Here is a 20,260-nt window from a genome sequence, read left to right on the forward strand (position 1 = left end):
GGGAGAAACACTGGAAATTCAGAGGATGGAGAGCAGTCTACTTATCTTCTTCGCCATCAAAACGGGAGGACACTCCTCAGAGGTGATTACATCACTTCGGTAGACTCAGTTCTATTGGTTACTGAGTTAACCCATGCATGACCGCTGTCTCCACCTGCCTCGAGAAGGGGCGTATCAGGTAAGAACCAACGCCCCAATTTATATGACAAAAACAGGAAGAATCTATAAATAATGCACAGAAAAAGTAGCTAAAGAGCCTGAAGTCATGGCTTTACTGATGCTGCATTGCAACTTAAAAGATTTCTTTTTCTACCTTTCAAATATGACAAGAAACTTGCTGAAATCCTTGATGGTCCAGGAGATTTCCTGAGATGTAAATCCCAGTCTCTTTTTGCCAAAATGATTTCTCTCTTGTAGCTGGTAAAACTATGCAGCGAAACCCTTAAAACAACAAGGGCTAGTATTTCGTCCCTTCTTACTCATTGAGTGGGATGACCCCCATACTAATTTCTAAATCTGACCCATTTGTTAAATCAGATCAAACTTACCATGCTTGTTTTTTTTCTAAAGTCAAAATGCACATCCCCACTTATTGCTTTGGAGGTCAAGAGAAAAGCCAGAGACCTGTGATAATTTCAAACTTGTCATTCACATTAAAGACCCTTCCTTTCCAGTTCCTCCAGGACAGCTTGGACTCTATGAACTGCCTCTTTCCTTGCCTGGCGCACATTGTCCTGACCACCTGTCTCCACAGAGTCCAGTTCCAATAACTTCTTGGTCAGCATTTCTTCCAGCAACCAATAGTCCTTGTCGGTCTTTTTACCTACAAATTCATCAACTTCTTCTTCCAACAGTTCAATTCCCTCCATAACTTGTGCGATCTTCTGTACTCCAGGCTGCACATTAGTTGGAGACTGTACGTTTATTTTAGTGGCCGATCCACTGTTAATCACAGATGGTTTCTTATGTACATTATCGTACAGCTGGGGCTGGGCACTGTACTGCACTTTGGTGTTGGAAGCAGATGGCTTAACATCAACCTGTGCTGGACTGTAGTCATTCGTGGTCCCAGAAGGCAAACTATTGTCTTCAGGAAGATAACCATGTTGGTCAATCCCTTGATCCATTTGGCTAAAGGAGTCCTAAAGCAGAAAAAAAGCAAATTCAACAACTCTATCAGTTCCATTTCCCCCCATCCTGTTTCGAAAAAGATCCCTAGGTGGCCAATATTGCCAGCCTGCCTCTCGGCATATTTGTAAGATCTGCATCCTCAAGATGTCAGTGCAAAAAAGGCTGTAGTACTGAAGGCCACTATGGATAGGACCTGAACTTTGAACCTGTCAGAATGACATCACAATTGCGCCATGATCCAATAGCCTAAAACCTAGGTGACCTTCTCATGGGTTCTATAGCATAGTAAGCAGTTTCCCCAAAAACAAGAATGTAAGAGCTCACTAGACTAAGTGCTTCTTTCCTCACATACATACAAAACTGTCAACTGGAAACAGCAATGAAACTGAAGATGACAGCTACTACACTGAAGACTTATAAGTTTTAAATCTATCAATGATGAACATCAGCAATTACTTTTCCTATTAGGTTTCTTTTTAAAACTTCATTATTTTATTGATACCAATTTCTGCAATATCAAAGCATTTCAACTATGACCGAACAAGTTTTCTCCAGTATTCTACCCAAATGCTCTTGGCAAAATGTTTCTATATCAATACTTATTGAATATTAATCACTTTGCTTTTTTTAAATAGTTATTTGCCTCTGCAATTTTGCATTTATACAAATCTCCTCTATATGCACGATAATACTGTACTACATTTATTTTAACATTTAAAGCCTGGATTTGCACATTTCTTATTAAATCAGATTTCTCATAGTACAAGTAATATAAATCCATACTTTGTTTCTCAGATGAGAGCTGAAAATAAATCCGCATAGATTTTTATTTTTAATAAGTTTTGCATTAACTCTATCTAATCCTTTACACTCCAAACACTTTCAGATATTTTTATATTAATTTCCTACCGTATGTTAGTGAGTTTGTTAGTATAGAAAGACTCACAGTATGTATTTGAAAAGGTTTATATCACTTTCTTGTATCTGTTTGCACAAAACTGTCTTAATTTTTCTCGGCTGGGCTTTTTCATTGCAAGTTAGTGATACTTTGACAAGTTTATTTTAAATTAAATTACTAAATAATTTATTTTGGCTCATTGTTAAGTGTTTTCAACCAGTTTCAATTCTATCAGACTTTCCTTTTAAAAAAACGAAAGAAGGGAGAGGGAGGGAGGGGAGACAGAGTATGTGTTGTTCACTATCCCACGTAGTATTGCAAATTGTATATCCTCATTTGTTTAGCTCTTTACAAATTAGCATTAGCAAAACTAGAAGCATAGCACAATTATAAGCAAGGACAACACAATTTAAAATAATAGAAACTATGGTATTTGAAGACACAACCTTAAATTTTCAGCATATTCTTTAATATTTTGCATTAAAGGATAAGTAAGCTCCTTGTGCATTTCAAAGACATACCTTTGGATTGTTATTTGGGGGATGTAGAGTAGACACATCACTGCTAGGCCAAGACTCTGCAACATATTGATTCCCTTGCCCTGCTGGGGGAGGGGGCCAACCATAGGGAGACTGCATTCCATAAACGCCAGGTGTTTGCCAAGTGGCATCCCGGAGACCTGGTTGAGGAGGGGGCGGCCTCTGCTGTGGAATGTTAGGACTGCAATCTCCATACGGATAGGGTGGAAGTGGAAACGCTGGGCACTGCAGGAAAAGGGGGATACAGAGATACATTTCTTTAATCGCCCAGGAAAACTCATCACTTAAATAACATCAAAAGACATTTCTAGTAGCAGTGTTTCCATGGCACTAATTAATACTTTAATAGAAAAACAACATTCCCGTTATCTGTTCATGCTTCAAAAGGCTGGCCCCTTTTCTGATGGACACATCTGATTATGGTCCGTCCATGCGGGATGTAATACAGCTGAGTAAGCAGCGGTTTGCCCTCCCCCATTTCCTTATTCTCACGACCAGGACACATGCTGGCACTTTAGAATAGATGCTCCACAACATCCTGGGTGCTTTTCCCTTCTTTCAGTATTTGAATGCTCTTTTTCATTTACTGTCTCTACATCTGAAGAAAGGAGGGCAGCAGTTGAAACAGACAAAATAATATGGCCTAGAAACCAGGAGACACGTGCCAGGCTTCCCTTAGGCATGTAAGCCAGGTGGGTGACATGGTGCCAGTCGCTCTTTACAGCCCAACCCACCTTGTAGGTTTGTTGCTAGGGTGAGACTAGGAGGCAGGAAGATTAGGTATGTTTGTTGTCTTAAAATGACCAAATACACAGGCACGCACAATGATGATTCATATCAGATATTTACTTGTGGAGGGGTGTAACCTGCTACCTGCCTCCTCACCATGGAACCTTTGGCTGGACAGTCTGGAGGGGGGTAGTTCCAGTTTGATGCCGATGATGGAGTTCTATATATGCTAGAAGACTCTGTGGAGTAAGTGGCAGGAGGGTGCTCTGAAGAATAGTATGTGTTTGACTGTGGGAGACTGGGATATGGCGGCCCTGCCCCAGGAGCTGGGTATGAAGGTCCATAGACACCATTTGTGTAGGAAGAATCAATTCCCTAAAGGACAAAAAGAGAAGCTATTTGAAACAGCTTGCCTAGCTTAAAGACAATAATTAATTAGGCTATCAGTGCCTTATTCAAAGACAGTTCCAGAATTATTTGCTTAAGCAGCCCCAGTAAACAGAATGACATCTATTAAGATTTTTGGGATCTTGCAACTATTAGTTACGGACAATATAGAATATTGCTTGTAAAAAAGCTAAGAAGTAAATAAAAAGACCAGAACATATCCACGCCAGCAACCAACACCTAGATAAGCAGAGATTAACACCAGACAAACAATCAAGCAGAAAACAATACCCTAATCAAAAAATTATCAAGGAGAAAACCACACCCACATTTTGCAAGAAGAGAAGCTACTATATATAAACAGACAGCAAATCCTGCACTGATGATACTATTTAGGTAATGAAATGTTTGCAAGCAAGCTCAGAAAGTACCAAGGATGCAGTAGCAAAAGACGCTGTTCTATTTATTACTGTCATTACAGTTTGCTTGTTTCTGGTAACAATAAAACAAACTGACTCAGCTGAGCAGATACTAAAACCGCTGATACTTCTATATAAAAGAAACTATTTGCATAGAACAAGAAGTCTTGTGAACAGTGATGACAGGCTAATAAACAATTTGAGACAGATTTTACAAACCATCATTTAGGGCAAAATCTCCGGTCTTAAGTTTTGCACCCAGGTGACACCTAAATTTTTATCCAAAATGATATCAACTCTCAAACCAGAAGCTTAATTATTCTATCAGAAGCCATGTCCAGACAAAATGCAGTACATTATTCCTATTACTCTACCTGGCCTTGAAGCTCTGATCCAACGGGGTATGGATTTGAATAGGAAGCTCTTGGAGATGAATTCCAGTAATTGGGGGCATACCCGGGATAAGGAGGCTGTTCCTACAGGAAGAAACAATACATTTAATTTCTGCAAGTGATTAGACTCACACCTGGGATATTTCTAGAATAGTATATAGCTAACTTTTGCGTTCAAGCTGAATGTCACACCATCAGTAGGAAGTTCAACAGAACGTTGCTGGAAAATCTTCTTGTTAATCCATGGCTACCAAGCTAAATTCAGCAGCCTGCTTGTAGCAACAAGTGTGACTTCTGTTCTAAGAAGATCCTTATAGCAGAGAAGCCTCTAAAACAGTGTTTCAGAGGCTACACTGGCTGGGGGATTCTGGGAGTTGAAGTCCACAGGACTTAAAGTAGCCAAGGTTGAGAAACACTGCTCTAAAAAAGAATGGCTTGACTCTTGGTGACTGTGTGGGAGTACTGATACAGCTTTCTTGGCTACAGTATAGAAAAGGTTTGCCTCTAGTTTAATCCAAGATGTTTTTCAACTTCATAAGGTAGTTTTTAACCTGTTGTATTCCAGAGTTCCAGCCAAATTGAATGAGACACAAAACCGAGCTCCAACACAATCCACGAGGTGCTACTATGTGCTTTAGCAATGCTAATAAATGCATAACTTGAGTATGACTTCATTTGAGTAAACATGGAACAGTTTAATACACACACACACACACACACACAGTGTTTTCCAAAGATAACACCTTTCTTATGTAATTTTTTGCTCCAAAAGATGCGTTAGGGCTTATTTTTCAGGGAAACAAGATAATCAGGGTGATCAGCCCAGCTGGGCACTCCACCCACCCGGGCGCATGCACAAGAGGCAACAAGCACGCGGGAGCCAATGGTGCCTGGCAGCAGTTGCAGCCCACTGGCCCCTTGGCTGGCTCGCTCTGGGGCTGGGCACCTCAGGTGAGTTGATTATCTGTCCAAGCAGCAGAGGCAGAGACGTGGGAGGTAGGGGAGGCACGATGCCCTGCTGCGAGAAAACTGAGAATCTGTGGGCCAGAGTGGTGGGTCATTCGTAGGAGGCATGTCTTCACATAGCGGCACCAGCAGGTGGAGGCAGAGGCATGGGGGGGGGGGGGAACACAGGCAATCCAAATGCGCTGCGCAGGCCAACCGAGAGATGCAAAAACAAGCCACCCGCGGGTGAATTCCCACACCGTCCCATCGACTCTTAGTTTTCAATGTAGCCCACATGATGCATCCAGATTGCATGCCTCCCCCCCACCCACCCCCGCTGCTTGGACAGGTAATCAACTCACCTGTACTGTGCGGCCTGCAGCTGCTGCCAGATACTATCGGCCCCTGTGCCCTCACCACCTCTGGTGCTAACGACGCTCCACACACCCCTGGGCGTGCGTGCACATGCACCCACGCACGCACACACATACATACGCAAACACACTGTGTTTCCCTGAAAATAAGACCTGGTCTTATTTTCTTTTGGGCCCACCCAAAACTTTTTTGGAGAAACCCCCAATTTCAAGTTGGTCACCCCGCCTGGGCACCCACTCAATAGCCAGCAAGCGCATAGGGACCTATGGTATCTGGCAGCAGCTGCAGCTCACCGGTCTCTTGGTTAGCACACTCTGGGGCTGCGCAGAGAAGGCACGGAGCAAAAGGCAGGCGATCCCAATGCGCTGTGCGGGCAAGCCAAGAGATGCAAAGATGAGCCTCCCCCAGCCACCCCAGTCCAACGTCACTAGGCTTTCCTGTGGCCCATCTAGCTTGTCTGGATCCTCTGCCTTCCCACCTCTGCTTCCGCCTGCTGCTTGCACAGGTACTCAACTCACCTGTGCTATGCAGGATGAGGCTACTATCAGATACCATCGGCCTGCGCACACTCACCACCTCCTATGCTGGCCACGCCCAGACCCTCACTAGGGCTTATTTTTGGGGTAGGCACATTTGTAAAAAAAACAGATTGGGGCTTATTTTCAGGGAAACGATGGTGTGTGTGTTTTTCAAGTGGTGACTGGCAGACAGGCAAGAGTCTTGTTTTATTAATCATACATTAAGACTCATAACCACTCGCAAAAATAGGATGAGCACTTTGTAGAAAACTTCCAGTCTTTTCAAGGTCATATCAGGAAATGGAAAGAGCAGGGCCTTCGTTTTTCATAATGCAACATCATTTATATTTATATGACCACACAGCTATGATTAACAACAAATCTAGATTTTACATGCAAAAATCAAATCCTGGGAGGGGGTGGATAAGAGAATCACAGAGCAGGTGAATGAAGTATTTTCCTCTACAGTACTTCCAGTATTACATTTCTGAAATGCTTTACAACCCCTTAAAGCTTAGCTCATTTGTTTGGTGATCATTACAATACACAAAAGATTTGGAAATTCTTGTGGTATTAGGTAAATGGCTAGATACTACATTCATGCAAGGATATTATAATAATCTGATAGGAATGATCTGGAAATAGTAGCTATATAGCAATGGTTTCTTCCAAGCAATGACTAGAAAATGTGTAATCTTCAAACGATAAAAGCTATGAATAACGATCATATCAGAATAACCAACATGTATCCCAACAATACCTAAACACAAGCTTAAAGTGTTTAGGCATACCCCAAAGTACAGTAATCTAAAATGTAAGATTCAAATAACTCTCTCATACTATATCTTTGATTTTATTTCAATTATATAACAGTGAGTCAGATAGGAACACTAAATCCTCTAAAAAAAAATCTTACTGGCATCTGAAAGACCAACCAAATTACCACTGCATAAACTCTTGTGGATCTCCATTTACTCTCACAGATATTGAGATTGAGCTGTATTTTTTAGAAATGGAAGAGTTAATATGCTGCTCGAAATATCAAGAATTGTAAGTACCTACAGAAAGATTATAAAATACCATCCTCCTTTCCTCAAGGAAAACTGTCTCAGCTACTATCCATTTTTCTTAAATCAATACAATATCCACCTTATATTTTATGAGACTTCTTAACGAATTGTTTAAACTTAGATATTTTGGACTGCTAATCTTTAACCATCAGTAGTAAATATCTGTCTTTCAGGAGCTATTTCACTGATTGAGCTATTAATTTAAGTGGTGTCAAAACACAATTTGAAATAATTGTTTTTACATTTTTAATATCTGCTGGTATTTGTGATGCACTAAAATAACATTAGTAAGCCTATGTATGTTTAATTTAATAACCGTCTGGGCAACACCTTTCCTTTTACACTTACAGACTTACCACTTACTGAAGGGCTTTATCTTAAATCTCTCTTCAGCAATTAAATTTTTTGCCTGATACTCTTATTCACAGCCCATCAAACTATCCAAGAATGTATAGAATGCAAGTATAAATAGTTTGTCATCTGTCCTCAATATGGTTTAACTGGAGGCATACAATATTTACTGTAGTTATTTCTTAAAATTCCAGAGACTAAAATGTTTTTTCCAGAACTGGAAGTGAATAATAAAACAAAATATAATGTGAGTTTTAAAACACATTAAATTTATTTCTATTCCAACATTAAAATAAGATGTCAAGAATTATAGTAATAACATTGTATTGCTCTAGTTACATTCAGTAGTTTCACTAACTGATGCTTAAGGCTATCTCATCTCTAATAGTCTAACTTTTGTAGGAGAGGCCTCCTCTTCACAATGCCAGTTATTTGCACGAAAACTAATCTCCACAAGAAAGAGAAATTCAGAACATACCTGTATACATGCTCTTTAAGGATTTTCTAAGTGTTAAAACTATATTAGACGAGCGTTCACAGGTTAGATTTAGGATTTCTTTTTTGTTCATTCAGAATCTTTATCACTCTCTTTAAAATCCTTTGTTACAATCCCAATGTTTAAGCTGAGAAAAAGCTAGGGTACAATAAACTAAAAATAGCTGCTTCAAAACAGCATCTTTTACACAATATTATCACACTTCCATTATGAACCCCCTTTTTATTAAAAAAAACAGCAACCCTAGTTGAATCTGTTAGCCAGCAAGTCTTTTTCCAATATAGGAAATAGCACCCACCCATAACATTTCCTTAAGTCTCTGGGCTCCATTTTTTCAAGAATTAAAGTCTGTACGATTTTCCTGGAGACAGACAAGGATGAATTTTTTTTAGATAGGAACAAGATGATGACATTTCGTCCAGAACTTACCATTTTCTTAACTTCTAACCAATCCAAGGGTTTCCCTCTTCTTCTTAGCCGAACCAAAGGAAGGTTTTGTTATGGCTCAGCTCTGGTCTGCGTGCACTTGGGAGGAATGCATCAGGCAGAGTGAGCTCATTAATTTAATCATTAAAACAAATAAGGAGGGGGAGGAATAAAGAGGAGACAAAACAGAACTGGCTTCGTTTCACTTCCTCCTCAAAGTAGACGCAACACACCAGAGCACGTGGTAGCACTTCGGGGGAGGGGGAAGCGCAAAGGAGGCGCGGACGGTGGCCTGAGGGGGTCAATTACGTAACATAACGTTAATAACCGGGAGAGGGGGAAAAAAAAGGAACTGGGGCCGTTACCTGGGAGCCGCCTTGAACCGCTCTCTGCCCACTGCTGCGGTGTTGGGCACACCTAAATGGTGCCATGCCCCACAGTGGTGGGGGAGGCTCCGGCTCAGGTCGAACTCGTTCCACTTCTGTTCCGCGTAACCTCCTCAGCGCCGCCGCCATTACGGACCCTCAATTAGTATTTATTTCTCTCCCCCCCCCTTGTAAATCAGTGCGCCTGCTCACCAAGCGACCAATCACAACGATCAACACACCTCTTCGGCTTCGATTGGCTGTTTACGATATTCCGGGATGTGGGGCGAGCGGTAGGGTTTTGCTAAACAAATAAATGCGGCTGCTGGTGACGTCAATAAGCGGGGACCGCTCTCCAACGCCGCCGGGAATCAGCAAGTCTGATTTAGAAGCAACTTTCAATTAACTCTTAAAGCGCCAGGGAAAAAAAAGAGGAATTCGGATGTTTAGGGCCCAGATGAGAAATTTGCCCCCCCTTGTAAATTGTTATTTATTTTACATAGCAGAATTTGCCTTCAAACTTTATTTCCAGTAAAAAAGTTTATTTTTCCTTTCAAATTCATTTTTAAATATACATTCTTATAATTGCTATTTAACATTTGTCAATTCATACCATTTTTCCACCTGTATGTTTACCTTTTCATACTTTATTTCCCCTCCCCGATTTAATAATGTGTCATCTGCTATTGGTTTTATGCTTTGTTCCTTTCTCTTTCTATTTGAATCTTTTTTCAAGCCAATCATAAAATCGCCCCCATGTCCTGTAGTACAGATTCCTCTTTAACCTTTACTCTCAATGTCATCCTGTTCATTTCTGCACAATCTAATATCTTCTTTATTACCTCCCCTTCCAATGGGATTTGGCCTGTTTTCCAATTTTGTGCAAATACAATTCTATCTGCTCTTATTATTTGTACAATCAAATATGAATCTTCTTTACTATATTTCTCTGGCAGAATACCCAATAAAAATACCTCTTGCTTAAACTCTACGGGCTGATGTTTTTTGCATCCCTAGGCGTCCACCCCATATGGTATGTTCCTGATAATTGGTGACATTTCCAACATTTAGCTGATTTATCCTTAAAACATTTTTGCTAATCTTTCCGGTGTCATGTGCCATCTATAAAACATTTTATATAAATTCTCTTTATATGCTGTCGCCATTATCAATTTATAGTTCCTTTCCCATAGTTGTTGCCATTTTTCTAGTTCTATTGTATATCCAAAGTTTTTTGCCCATCTTATCATTATTTCTTTAACCTCTTCTTCTAAATTTATTCTAAGTAAATACCTATACAATTTTTTAATCATTTTTTCATCCGTTCCCATGAGTATCCTATCTAGTTCTGAATCTTCTATATTAAAACCATACTCTTTAACATCTTTTTCATATCTTGTTTGTATTTGCAATTGGTTCAAACTTTATTTCCCAAGATGAATATTGTCATGGGTGGAGCATAGTTTATTCCACAAATTGAATAATAAATTTGGAAGGCCAATGGAGAGTCCCTATCAAAACAAGATTGGGGACAAAACAGAAGTTAAATAATATTGTACAGGTTGTGTAGTTGTCCAGGTACTTGAAAGAGCACTTTTAAAAGATTATTTTTATATTACTTTCTTTTAAACAGGTTTAAAATATAAATTGTCTGTACTGTACATGTTAAGGAAAATCAGCATGCATTGAGTTACTCGAATTTGCAGTGATATTTGAAGCCATTTTGACTTGTTACATATATATCTGGAAGATTAGGAAAATTGCATTTACAGTCAAGATTTTCTTAGTCTTAACACAATAGGACAAATGACGTACAAATATTTAAATATGTTTTTCACCTATTTTATCCTTAAAATGAGCAGCACAGATACTGTTCATATCTTTACATCAGTGATAGACCAGTGTAAATAAAAATTACAAGCATTTAGCAATAATAATAAAATATATAAATACAAATAATACCTCAAGCTTAGAATTGTAAGAATGTAATATAAAAGACTATTTTAAATGAGAATTCTTAGCATTCGTAATGCTTTTGAAAAACTAAGAACATAAAACAAAACAGAGCCAGTTTGATGTAGTGTTAAGCCACTAGGGAGATTGTAAATTCAGGTCCCACCCAAAGCCAGTTAGATGACCTTGGGCCAGTCCCTTTCTTTCAGCCCTAGGAAGGAGACAATGGCACACTCCTTGTGAGAAACCATGCCAAGACAACTGTAGGGACTAGTCCAGGTAGCCACTTGGAGTAGAATGAAGAAACAAAAGGACAAAATGATTGTGCCATAATAATCCAAGGTCACCCAGTGATCTTCAAGCTGAGTTAGGATCCTGCAAGCTACATCATAATTTGGGAACTAGGATCCATCACTTAGCACCCTAAATGATGGTTTATTGAATAAAACGCATCAGTTGGTGTACTGCAGACCAGAATGTGGCAGGCTTCCCAAAGCAAACCGGGTTTGCACGTGGTTTGCTGCAGCCCAAATCCCGGGGGGGTTAGGAGCTCATGAACCAGGTACACTAAGCGAACATGGGTCTGATGCTGTGGAGCCCATGGATCCAAAACGGATGGTCCAAGTTCTCGACGACCGGCGAGACGCCTTTCCAATCCCGTCTTTGATTGCGCTCCAGCCAACCGGGCGCGGCCGCCCCCGACCCCTCCGCCCTTCCCTGCAGGGCCGCCTACTTAAGGGTTGAGGCCGGCGGCGCCAGGCTCCCTCCTGGGAACTCCCATGCGCACCAACTCGCCGCCGGGCACGGGTCCTCTTTTGTCTCCCCGCCCCGCCGGAGTTTGTGCTTCCGGACCGGGCGGGGAGAGGCCAAGAGCAGGTTCCGCTTCTCCCAGGGCCGATGCGGGCGGCGGAGCTTCCGCTGCGTCCGGGGGAAAAATGAATTACATGCCGGGCACGGCCAGCCTCATCCAAGATATCGACAGTGAGTTGCTTGCGGGGCGCCCCGCCTTGAGCCCGGCGTGTGTCTCCTTGCAAAGCGAGCCGGTCTTCTCCTCCTCCTCCTCCTCTCCTCGGGTTTTGAACCAGCTTTCTTCCCACTTCTCTCCATAAATGCCTTTGCTTTAGGAAACGGCGTGGCACTCATTTAAGCGCCGCTGCTGCTCTGCAGGGCAGCAGCAGGCTGGGGTCGGGCCACGAATGCGAAGGGCGTGAGAAAACGGCATAGGGTTTCTTGCCTAGGCAGGGGGTTGGACTAGAAGACCTCCAAGGTCCCTTCCAACTCTACTATTGTATTGTATTGTATTGTAAAAGAGGAGAGGAAACCCACCCAGCCCGCTTCCCCAAAAGGAGAAGCGCAGAGCGCTGCGTTGTCGGCCGATTTCGGTTTGAAGGATTTGCGGCTGGCGAGTGTTCCGTGTAGTAGTAGCAGGACTCCTCTCTCTGTCTTGGAGGGTGTGTGGCGGATCCCTTGGCACTATCTTCTCTTGTTTTCTGCCTTGGAAGTGGCTTGGGAAGACTTGCTGTGGGCTTTGAGCAAGCTAATTGAAATCATTGTTAATGGGCTAAGCTACAGTTGGGGAGTTTTGCACAATGCCCTAAGTTGTATTCCATAGTTTTTAAAGCCATGGTGAATTTTTACAAAAGGGGACGGGTTGAAGCCTAAGTAAGTTTGTTCCCTCCCTTACCTACCTACCTACCTACCTACCTACCTACCTACCTACCTACCTACCTACCTACCTACAGGAGACATTGAAATATCAGTCAATCCTGTTTTACATTTGTCTGATGTTTTACATCAGTGGTTCTCAACCTTCCCAATGCCACGACCCTTTAGTACAGTTCCTCTTGTTGTGGTGACCCCCCAACCATAGAGAAGCGGTGTCTCGGTTCTTAAGACCATGGAAAATATGTGTTTTCTGATGGTCTTAGGCGACCCCTGTGAAAGGGTCGTTCGACCCCCCAAAGGGGTCCCGACCCACAGGTCGAGAACCGCTGTTTTACACGATAGTTTCCTTCAGTGAGACATTTTTTAATGGCTTTTAAAGGCAAACATCCTTCCAGTGCTAGTCAAAAGATAACCTTTAACCACAAAATAGCAAGCTATATTTTTTAGACTAGCATGTTGTATATGTGCGGTCCATATAGTACGTTTATGCCGCACCGTGCAAAAGAACCCCTGAACACTGAACTGAGTAAACCATGGTTTATGGTGTGTTATAAGCATAAAATGTGACCGACTGTTAACACTGTAAAACCCAACATTTTAAAATGGTGTGAACTGGAGAGTTTTCAGTTGGCTTAGAGCGATTGAGGAAGAAAAAGCAAATTCAAGCAATGAAAATCAAATCCAAACAATAAGGCTAATAATTGGATCCCTGTACCTCTGCTTTTACAGTGAATCTGATCGTTCTTTATAATTTCAAATAGCAAGGCCAAGCAATAAGTATTTTGGTAGAAAACACACAAAGACAAATGGTAATATATTTTGGAAAGCTTATATAGACTTTCAGAACTGTAGAAAAGCTGATTGAACTCTCCAAAAGGCTTGATTTTTTGCAAATTAATGGGAGTTTTCTCTTTTTTTCCCTCCCCTTTCCAGAGAAACACTTGGTCCTCCTTAGAGATGGCAGAACGCTGATTGGATATTTACGCAGCATTGATCAGTTTGGTATGCCAAAATATTCTCCTTTCATTTATGTAGCTTTTGATAGTCCTTCGTGCAGCTAATATTTTGCCAAAGCCGGGAGTTCAAAGGAAAAAAATGGATTGAGGAAAAAAAAAAGGGGGGGGGGAGAGAAGAAAAAAAGAAAAAAATGACATTTTGTTTTGAATGTACTTAATAGCACTTATTGCTGACAGTATATTGAATCAGTTTGGTATAATGGTGAAGACATCAGGAGGCACTGAGATTTAGTCCTGCCTTAGACGCAAAGCCAGTTGGGGTTTCTTTTAGCCCTAGGAAGGAGGCATTGGCAAAACACTTGCAAAACAATTTGCTAAGAAGAAACTGCAAGGATTTGTCAGTGCAGACACCAGGCGTCAAAACTGATTCAAAGCAAAAAAAAATATCAAGGACTTTCCTGGATTAGGATCAAAATAAATGATTGGGTTTTTGGGATATCTTCAAAACAAGTTTGCCAGCAAATAATTTTTTATTCTGCCTTTGCTGCCGGAGTTCAAAGCAATGTACATGGAATTCATTCCTCATATTTTTCCCCCCTCTGCAATAACCCTGTAGAATTTTGCTTCATAGCCTCTGGGGAAAAGCTAGGATGCAGAAGTCATCCCAAGCTTAGTTTTCATGCAGTGCGTATTGTTCTAAAGTTCTAAAGCATCAGGTGATCAGAAAGAGCATTCAGAAATCTGAGTATTCAACATTGATTAATACAGCACCGGATTAATGTGAAAATGGGGGAAGAGAACTGCCTTCCAATACCCTTTTTTGACCAATGGTGTGAGCATCCCCAAAAATCATATCACTGGAACGCAGCAGCAAATAAATTCATTTTCGAAAGCAAGAATGACTTTTGAGAGGCAGTCTTTTCCTCTTTAAAAACTGTACCTGGCCTGACATTGTGGTACTGAAATTCAGCTGCTTTGCCATGGAATTTGATTTTAATAATAATAATAATAATAATAATAATAATAATAATAATAATAATAATAATAATAATAATAATAATAATAATAATAATAATAATTTAATTTGTTAGCCGCTCCCTCTCCACAAGGGACTCGGGGCGGCGTACAATAAAAAGAAAAACATACATAATACATATAAACATATATATGCATACATATACATACAAGGAGGAGGTAACAGTTAAACAGTTAGTTAAAAAACCCCTTAATTTACGCTTCCTCCACCTCTCTGGGTTAATAAACCCGTCCTCAAGGTGGGCCCTTGAAAGGGCTGGAGGCCATACCTGCGAGAGGGGGGACCCTCGCAGCAGCAGTAGGTCTAACCTCGAATAAACAGGGCCAAAGCTCGTCAAGTGGGTGCTGTTGGTGTTAATATCAGTTAGCAAACCACAGTTCCCCACTAACGGGGATAGGCTGATGGTATTAGTAGACATCCTAGATGGAATGGACGAAATAGTCCTGGCTGAGGGGATAGACAGATGGAAATAGTCCACATCCTAGGTGGAAATGATGGAGTGGTGAACTAGCCAGCTGGTGAATAAAAAGACTGGGAGGTAGTTCGTAGTGGGCGGTGGGGGCAGGTAAATGAGTGGGGGGGCGGGTTGTAAGGACGGCAGCTATTAGCTGTTAATTCAGGCTTTAAATACTGCACATAAAAGTCCAGTTTGCTGCTGAACTCTGCTGTACCACTACCGCTAGAGGGTAGCAAACGCTACAGAAGATCAAGACTTAGGCATGCCTTTAATTGGGTTTTAGAGAGCTTCACTTGAACTTGGACAATCTTGGTTATAAGAATCCTAGAAGTAGTTTCTGTTCTTAGATTAGAAGTGCATTGCTATGGGGCTGTTTATCAAGCTTGTTTTCTTTGTGCAGATGGGAAACATCTGTAAAAAGAAAAAACGGGCTCAGAATATCAAGAACTCAACTCTGAACGACATATAATCCCTAGTATTGTATACAACTATTTTAGAGCTTAGGCTAGTTCGGGTATACTAAGAATTGAACAAAAATAAAAAGAGCCAGAATAGACCCAACTCTCAGATTTAATTCAGAAGTCTGTATTTTTTGTCAGAGACCCAATAGGTCCTTGTCCTTCTTTTTCTCTATTTTTAATTTTTCTTTTCCGTGCCGGAGAAAGTTGGAATGTTTATATAAAGTTTATATAAAGAGGCATGGGAATCTATCTGTACGTTTATAAGCAGTGCAATTGTCTGACAGCTGAATAAAATGTGACAAAATTGGGTGCAGGATGAGAAACTGTGAAAAGAAATACTGAGTTTGAAAACAAATAGAACAAAGGGAACTGCAGAAGAAAAGGACTTCCTGTGTATCTCTTGTGATATTGGTCAATGGTAGAAATGTTTTCTATTGGACCATTCTAAGCTTGCTGTGGGCATAGGACTTAAGGTTCTTCCTGTGTTTATCTATGTAAGCATCAGTGGTGGGATACAGCCGATAGGCCCCAGTACGGGTGTACCGGTGCCTGCTGGAAGCACCAGGTACCGTTCCGGTACGGTGCTCTGGAGGGCCCGCCCGTCCTCCTTACCTGTATTTAACCCAACCGGGCCATTTGCGCACCTACATGGAGCATACAGCGACTACGCAGTGCCCCGCCGAGCAGCTGGAGCATCATGAGTTGGATGCCCGGCCCCGTGGCAGCGTACCAGCTGCGTCGGGATTCGGAACCCACCACTGGTAAGCATGCACACAAATGCAACACAGATGGAAAGCAAAATCCTACATGGAGATTGAACATATGTGTAAATGAACAGAAGGAAATGTGAATACCTCCTATGGACATTATTAGCAAAGGGCTTGGAAAGAATTTCAGAAGCCATGTTCTGTATGGTTTCCATAATTTATTCTTTAATGTTTAATGGTTTGTAATCTTTATGGGGTTGACCAGAGGAACAGAACTGAAACGGAAATTTGTGCCCATTTTCTGGAATGAGAATAAGCAGTGGTGTTTGTAATATTTTGGGGGCTGATTTTAATATTTGGTGTATGGTCATGGAGCAGAAGTCTGAAATGTTCATTTCTCTCCAGATGTGGAATTATTAAATAATGCTTGTCTGCAAATAATCAAATCTCACTAGTGGTTGGGTAGGCATACTTACTGTTGCATTTGACCACATCCTCACAAGTAAACCTACAAATAACTGCAAGAGAGCATGTACTGACATGCTGTGGTTTGGATTTAACACTGAAAAAATGTTTTGGGATAAGCACACATGGTACATCTGTTGGAATCTCCTTATACAAGCTACGGGTTTTGTTTTCTTGGGCTTACACAGTAGTTGTGGAAACCCAGGATAATCACACCAGGCAAGGAACACTGACATGTATACTTTAAGTACCTTGTTCATTCTTTTACTGTCCTCATAGCTCAAATGCATTTTTCATGGCATTATATTGTACGAGCCCAGAGAAAGATACAACTGCTTAACTGCCAACTGATCTGGAATGCATCTCCATTCCATTTTTCATAATCTTTTTTACTTCAGATCCAATATGTACAATACAACTTTTTTCCCCCTGAACCATGCCTAGCATTCTGCAATTTCAAGATGGCCATATAGGACAGCAAGCCCGTTGCCCTACATCCAACTTGGAAGCTGATGGTGCTAATTTGTTTGTAGGTTAGTCCATTTTGGGCTGAAAGAATGGAAACTAGTGTTCTGTCATCATGTTTATTTATATGTATGGAAATCCTGCACATCGTTGGCTAGCAGATGAGTTAGAGGGTAAATTTGTGTGAGTTTGGATTTGCATACCTCTGTGCAGAGTAGACTTCCTGTTGGAAAAATGAGGGATGTCAACTGCTTTTGATTTTGCTATGCATATGAAATGCTGAAGGAGGGCAACTACTCAGTGAGAAAGCATAGAGAAATAGACAGTTGGGATCGTAACATTCAGTGAAACAATAGCTAAGCAAAACTGCAAATTCTGATCTTCCTTCAGCTGTCCTTTCCTTTACAGACCCGAAAAGGTCCTTAAATCAGAGGCTGGTGGTAAAGTTACTTTTGCATCTTAAACATAAGCAGTTGCTAAACGAGGCAGTAACTAAGCAACGACTACCTATGGTATATACTTCCTGATAGCACATCTCTCCAAAGGAACCATTCTTTGCTAAAACCATATTTGTAAATAGCCACATTTACTTTTTGTGATCCCATAATCTCCTGATTACCAAACAGAAGCTTTTGGGCTTGTTAACACCTTTAAAAAATGATGGATTGTTCTCAGATCACCAAAATTGAATGTTGGAGGTGTGTACTCTTGGATTCACAAGCATATTTAATTCCGACAACATGGAATGTGACTTCAGCTATTTTGTTTATGACTTAGAGTATTGTGTGAACTGTGGATTGTTTAACAAATGGTAGCCAAGGGAACTGTGATTTCAAGCAACGTGCAAACCCAGACACTAGCTAGTCTTTCCTGAGCTGTGTACTTTCATTACTTTGTTTGCTAATTGGTACTATTTGCTTACCTCTTTAGAACACGGTTGCACATAAACACAAAGGTGGAACGTTGCAGCCTATTCCTTTACACCCGTGTTGCAGCCACACATTTCATCATCACTCTTTCAATCTTTGTTTCCTTCCTTCTCCCTGAACTTTCAGCAAATCTGGTTTTGCACCAAACAGTGGAGCGCATTCATGTGGGCAAAAAGTATGGTGACATCCCTCGTGGCATCTTCGTAGTCAGAGGCGAGAATGTTGTACTCCTGGGAGAAATTGTAAGTCAGCAACTGTTTTTTTTTTCTGTTTTTTTTTCAATGAATTGCAGGCCTCTTGGAGCAGAATTCTGAGAGTTGAAATTCTTACAGCTAAAAGTTGCAGTGGTTGAGAAGCACTGCTACAACTTAATTCTGAATTGATATTAGCTGACCTAAATCGGGATTGCAGGCACTTGTAGGTTGATCTGTCTGGAGGCCACAAGGTTGGGGAAGGATTTTGATTTTTTTAAGGAGTTTTTTATTCTTTAAAAGGTAAAAGTTTCCCTGTCCCGTTGTGTCCAAATCTAAAGCACGGTGCTCTTCTGAGGGAGCCAACATGGTCTAAAGACATTTTCAGTGGTCCTTTGTCCAGAATGGCTAAATGCCAAAGGAGCACAGAATACTGAAGTGGTACCTGTCTTCTTGAATTTGCATGCTTTCAAACTTCTAGGTGGACGGAAGTTTACCCTGTTGCACGAAGCTTGGGTCGCAAACTTGGACTGTCAGCTTTCCAGCTGACAAGCTCAACAAGCTCCACCTGTTCAATTTAGCCGGCCTGGCCTAATTCCCAATTTTAGTCCCTCAAGCCTGCATTTTTAAATTTTTTAGGGGTATGCTTTTTAGTTGCTTTTAATTTTTACTTTTCTGTACAGCTGTATCAGGTTTAATTCGTTTTTAAGGGGATAAGATATTTATCTTTTGTATTTGTTTTAATGAGACGCCTGTACACCGCCCGAGTCCCTTCGGGGAGAGGGGGCGGTCTATAAATCCTAGAAATAAATAAATAAACATCTTTAACAACTGAGTAATCCCTCCCCTTCCATTTTGCTTTATTTTATTCTTATTGTATGATAAATGGTTTCTTTTGGTGCTTTTTTAAATTGAGAAGTGTTTGATAATGTGGAATAGAACAGGGGCACTAAACATACCTGTACAAATTCACAGCATATGTGTTTTGTGTCTCAGAGGGAGGAAATTACCGTTTCTTCCCAAATTCAAGCCCTGAAGTACTGACTCTTTTTCTACTGCAGGATCTGGAAAAGGAAAGTGACACCCCTTTGCAGCAAGTCTCGATAGAGGAAATCTTGGAAGTTCAACGGGTAGAGCAGCAAACGAAGCAAGAATCAGACAAGTTAAAAATGCAAGCGTTGAAGGAACGGGGCCTCTCCATTCCAAGGGCTGATACATTAGACGAATACTAAGTATTTACCTGAACTGTCTCCCAAAGATTGAGGAGACTGTGTACTGAAGTGCCCAAGTGATGGACAACTATTTTTTTATTATTATTATTATTATTATTTCAGATTCCTGCCCCCGCCCCCAGTGCAGAAAACAGTTGGATCCCCATGACATAAACTGTAGTTCTTCCCATTTCACGAAAAATCATTATTTTTGAAGATTAAATATAATCCGGCATGATGACGCAATTGTAAAAGAGTAGGTTGGATTAGGACATTTTGTTTATTTTTTATTTTTTATTACAGGGATGACTTCTGGAAGAAGTGGGGAAGTAACCCTCTCTAACCTGTAAATAAAAGGTGATTCTAAACACTGCCGTAAGCCAGAGTGGGAGCACTACTGGGAATTTGTCTTTTTTCTTAGTTGCCAGGGCCTTTTTCTAGGGGGAGAAAGAAATGACAAGAAAAAAACACTTTTGTCTTCTGAACTGGGCTGATGGAAACTTTAAAACCCACAAATAGGAGGGAGAAGGTTTGACAGGAACATCTGAGTTCTTGTCTGTGAAAAGTTCTTGATGGCCTCTGAGCTTTGCTTGCAGATGTTTCAGTGCTGAACCGGGTAACATCCATCATTGATGAAAATGTAACATCTGCAAACAATTATCGGTGCTACGCTCAGGTAGCACCAATAATTCTATAGTTAACCCTGAGCTACAGATACTCTCT

The 20,260-nt window shown here is 41.0% G+C and overlaps 2 protein-coding genes across 4 annotated transcripts; one reads left to right on the plus strand and one right to left on the minus strand.

The window, feature by feature from the left end:
• Positions 1 to 249: 249 nt before the first annotated feature.
• On the minus strand, positions 250 to 9,350 carry BAG4 (BAG cochaperone 4). 3 transcript variants are annotated; one of them, XM_081961141.1, is made up of 5 exons: positions 9,042 to 9,350; positions 4,478 to 4,579; positions 3,454 to 3,672; positions 2,551 to 2,793; positions 250 to 1,142 (listed from the first exon to the last, which is right to left on the minus strand). In XM_081961141.1, exons 1-5 carry the CDS (start codon positions 9,189 to 9,191, stop codon positions 654 to 656), a joined length of 1,203 nt encoding a protein of 400 aa, XP_081817267.1. In that variant the 5' UTR covers positions 9,192 to 9,350; the 3' UTR covers positions 250 to 653. The 3 variants fall into 3 exon arrangements, with proteins under 3 accessions (XP_081817267.1, XP_081817266.1, XP_081817268.1); XM_081961140.1 differs by having other exon boundaries at positions 3,418 to 3,672; positions 9,042 to 9,348; XM_081961142.1 differs by lacking the exon at positions 9,042 to 9,350 and adding an exon at positions 8,680 to 8,980 and having other exon boundaries at positions 3,418 to 3,672.
• Positions 9,351 to 11,737: 2,387 nt separating this feature from the next.
• LSM1 (LSM1 homolog, mRNA degradation associated) lies at positions 11,738 to 19,912 on the plus strand. The gene is made up of 4 exons (XM_081960524.1): positions 11,738 to 11,975; positions 13,593 to 13,661; positions 18,262 to 18,377; positions 19,388 to 19,912. The coding sequence occupies exons 1-4, from the start codon at positions 11,774 to 11,776 to the stop codon at positions 19,556 to 19,558; spliced, it is 558 nt and encodes a 185-aa protein (XP_081816650.1). The 5' UTR covers positions 11,738 to 11,773; the 3' UTR covers positions 19,559 to 19,912.
• The last annotated feature ends 348 nt before the right edge of the window (positions 19,913 to 20,260 follow it).

The sequence above is a fragment of the Natrix helvetica genome, assembly GCF_964273705.1.
Source record: "Natrix helvetica genome assembly, chromosome: 8".
Lineage (NCBI taxonomy): Eukaryota > Metazoa > Chordata > Lepidosauria > Squamata > Natricidae > Natrix > Natrix helvetica.

What these genes read in the sequence shown, in the direction of transcription:
- LSM1 (XM_081960524.1), top strand. Translation starts at nt 11,774, where the DNA reads ATGCGCACCAACTCGCCGCCGGGCACGGGTCCTCTTTTGTCTCCCCGC. An exon ending in CCTCATCCAAGATATCGACA is followed by an intron (nt 11,976 to 13,592) that starts GTGAGTTGCTTG and finishes TCCCCTTTCCAG; the next exon opens with AGAAACACTTGGTCCTCCTT. An exon ending in TTGTACTCCTGGGAGAAATT is followed by an intron (nt 18,378 to 19,387) that starts GTAAGTCAGCAA and finishes TTTCTACTGCAG; the next exon opens with GATCTGGAAAAGGAAAGTGA.
- BAG4 (XM_081961140.1), bottom strand. Translation starts at nt 9,191, where the DNA reads ATGGCGGCGGCGCTGAGGAGGTTACGCGGAACAGAAGTGGAACGAGTT. An exon ending in CGGTTCAAGGCGGCTCCCAG is followed by an intron (nt 4,580 to 9,041) that starts GTAACGGCCCCA and finishes TTCTTCCTGTAG; the next exon opens with GAACAGCCTCCTTATCCCGG. An exon ending in CAGGTTACACCCCTCCACAA is followed by an intron (nt 2,794 to 3,417) that starts GTAAATATCTGA and finishes CTTTTCCTGCAG; the next exon opens with TGCCCAGCGTTTCCACTTCC.